Below are 3,523 nucleotides of genomic sequence, written 5' to 3' on the forward strand. Positions count from 1 at the left end.
TTGAAAGCACGTCTACTATAAAGTTAAACAAGAATGGAGAGAGTCGACAGCCCTAACGAACACCACTCGAGGTAATCAATTCTGATGACAGTTTGCCATAAGCTCTCACTTGACCTGTTGTGTTCGAGTAGAGAGCCTTTATAAGGTTAATGTACATTTTTGGTACTTCTTTCAATGGCAAACACTGCCATAGAACCTCACGATCAACAGAGTCGAATGCTGCCTTAAGGTCGAGAAATACTACGGTTGTGGGGCGCCTGAAAGTGTGCTTGTGTTGTAGAACCTGACGTAGTGTGAATATCTGGTCTATACAACCATGTACAGGTCGAAAACTAGCCTGGTTTTCTCTAGTCTGTTCTTCACGAGCTTTGATTAGGCGTCGAAGTATTATTGAAGCTAATATTTTAGACATTATATTAGTCAAACTGATTCCTGTGTGATTGTCACAAGAGGACTTTTGCCCTTTCTTGTAGACTGGTACGATCAGTGACCGAGACCAGTCAGATGAGATTACGTCCAGTTCCCAGATTCTACGTAAGACCTCAGTCGAGAGTTGGGAGAGTCAGCTCTCCCTCTCCAAATGCTCTCACATGGCCACGTGCATACAACCACTACCAGGGGAGTCCTACTCACTGCCTTCTCCCAATATTACTGTCGCCTACGAAATTGAGAGGACGAAAAGCGAATGTCCGACGCCATAAATGGGTGAGTTGGAAAATCCTGATTACAAACCAATGGTGTACATGGGCTTCAGAATCCTGAAGGAACAAATGGCGTATGAACCTGTTGTTCGTCACCGGCTACCATAGGATCGCATCTCATGACGTTGTTCTACTGCCTTGTGGATCAGACTTTTGGGTCGGAGGCTTCGCGTGTGGCCCCCTAAGAAAACCACGTGCTTCGGTTTGTGCACCTAGGCAGTATCCCAGCCCTTACATAAATCAAATGATTTATATGGCGTATATCTGTTTGGTGCCTCCTTGTACCAATGTTTATGTGTTTAAATAAATACATGAATAACTTATTTTATTAATTAACTTTGTATAAGGTAATTTCAATAGTTAAGATCATGAGTTCATTGAAGCTAAACCATTATGAATAACCTGGAAGCAGTGAACCATCGTTTCATCCTATTGTAGGACTCCTCAACAATGCGTATCCACTTATTCTGCTTCGTGAGATTAAACTATAAAACATCAATATATTTACACTTAATGTGAAACTTTTTTTTTGTTTTTATACTTTAGATATATAAATCTCTATATCTATATATCTAGATATGGATTCAGAAAATAATCCATCTAATATGGAAGATATTATACAATTAATAAAACAATCTAATCATGATATTAAATCATTTAAAGTTATCTATGATAAATTAACAAATTCTATATCTATAAATGAATTAAATAATTTTCTAGAAATATTAATTAATCATTTACATGAATTACAAATCAATACAATTAAGAAATTATTAATCGATAATATCAATCTATCTCATTGGATTAATTATAATGATTCAATAATTTATAAAAATATCATTCATTTATATATAACATGTTTAACATATTATCCAAATTTAATTTATTCTATATGTGATTTATATATTAATCAAATATTTTATTTAAAAAATTTAATTGAACAATTCAATCATCAATATTTTAATCAATTTATTGATTTTTCATTAGAATTTTTTATATCGATCTATCAATTATTACCATTACAATCCATGAATATTGATTTATTGATTGATTTATTAATAAAACATTTTCCAAATTGGCGTAAATCTATTAAAGAATTATTATGGTCAACATATCATTTAATTCATTTATTATGTCATCAACAATTAAGAAAATTATTAACAAATATACATAAATGTAATTTATTATCTATTTTATTTCATATAATTATTGATATCGAATTAAATCCTAATGGAATTCAACATGAAAATATATTGAAATTATTTGAAAAGACAATGATTTATTCATTATTTGAAAAATTTGATCCAACTATCTTGAAAACAAATTTAGGCGTCTTATTTCATACCATTGAACAAAAAGATGGAATGATTGATGATAAGAATTGGTTTAAACTTGAATTGATTAGTTGGTTATTAATTACACATTTCAATAGTATATGTATAGAAATCAATGATAAATCATTGATAGAATTAAATTGGAATTTATTATGTACAATATTTCGACATGTACGTAATTTATTCTCTGAACATATTTTACCAGTTAATATATATATGGTAGGTTATCCAATAATTTGTTTTTATATATGTAGTTTACGTGGTGGTATAGTTATAAATTTTATTGATTTTTTATGGAATATTGTAAAAGATCATCAACGGGATCAAGATAGTCGTCTTATGGCATTATCCTATTTATGTTTTATATTAGTAAATGGAAAATTTTGTTTTATTGAATTAATTATTGAAATAATGCATGATATCAGTACATGGTGTATTGATTATACCTATCGAAATCGTACAATATTAACACATTCTAATTCAATACATTTATTATCAGAACATAAATTGTATTATGCTATATGTAATGTATTAATTTATATTTTTGTACAATTACATTCAGAATTATTAAAAGATGAATATTTTCAAAATTGTAATCGTTTACCTATAGCACAAATTTGTATATCACCATTGAAACCATTAATTCATATACCAATAGAATTACGTCAAATATTTTTTCATATTATATCAACTTATCAATTAAGTTGGTCTATGATTAGTTTAACACAATCTATACATGAACAAGATTATTTTCATAATGATATTTCATTAACGATAGAAATGATTCAATCCATAAGACCAAATAAAATAATTCATATACCAAAGAATAAATGTTTATTATCACTTTCATTATCAATGATTAATTGTTTATTTCGTAGTATTAATTTAGGAAAATGTTTAATGAATCAACAAATGGATCATTCTGAAGATCATTCTAAATCTAGTCCAAGTTTATCAATATCATTATCTTTTCATAAAAAACGTAAAATAGAATCAAATATTGAAGAAAATATCACTAATAATGAATGTATTTCAAAAGTTACTAAAGAATCAGAATAGATCATTTGCAATATTTTGGAATAGATCTTGTATATATTTCAATCTTTGCTATTTTTCTATTGTTTATTCTATTTGTACATATTCAGTAGTTAATTTTGGAATTCTAATAAACGTTTAATCAAGTTTCTGTGGATATGTTTTGGTTTTTTTTCAGTATCTCAGTCCGTAAGTAATAGTGAGGTTAGATGCAGGGTATTAGGGAATGATGGTAAATCAGTTGATGAGGTTGTGAATCTTCATCAACTGAGATGGTTGGACCACGTCTTGCGTATATCTGAACACCGATTACCACGACGTGCAATGCTAACCGGTGTTGGAGATGGTTGGAAGAGAGTTAGGGGCGGCCAAACCAAGACGTGGGGTCAGTGCTTGAAGACACTAACTTGTAGTCTGAGCCATGTTAGTAGATGCAAATTACTTGGTTGGGGT

At 29.8% G+C, this 3,523-nt stretch overlaps 1 protein-coding gene across 1 annotated transcript; it reads left to right on the forward strand.

Annotated features, from left to right (window-relative positions):
• Nucleotides 1-1,246: 1,246 nt before the first annotated feature.
• Nucleotides 1,247-3,221, forward strand: MS3_00011104 (uncharacterized protein). The gene has a single exon (XM_012947079.2). It carries the CDS (start codon nt 1,280-1,282, stop codon nt 3,092-3,094), a length of 1,815 nt encoding a protein of 604 aa, XP_012802533.2. The 5' UTR covers nt 1,247-1,279; the 3' UTR covers nt 3,095-3,221.
• Nucleotides 3,222-3,523: the final 302 nt, after the last annotated feature.

The sequence above is a fragment of the Schistosoma haematobium genome, chromosome 5, assembly GCF_000699445.3.
Source record: "Schistosoma haematobium chromosome 5, whole genome shotgun sequence".
NCBI lineage: Eukaryota > Metazoa > Platyhelminthes > Trematoda > Strigeidida > Schistosomatidae > Schistosoma > Schistosoma haematobium.

Coding starts and splice junctions, on each gene's coding strand:
- MS3_00011104 (XM_012947079.2), top strand. CDS start 1,280: ATGGATTCAGAAAATAATCCATCTAATATGGAAGATATTATACAATTA.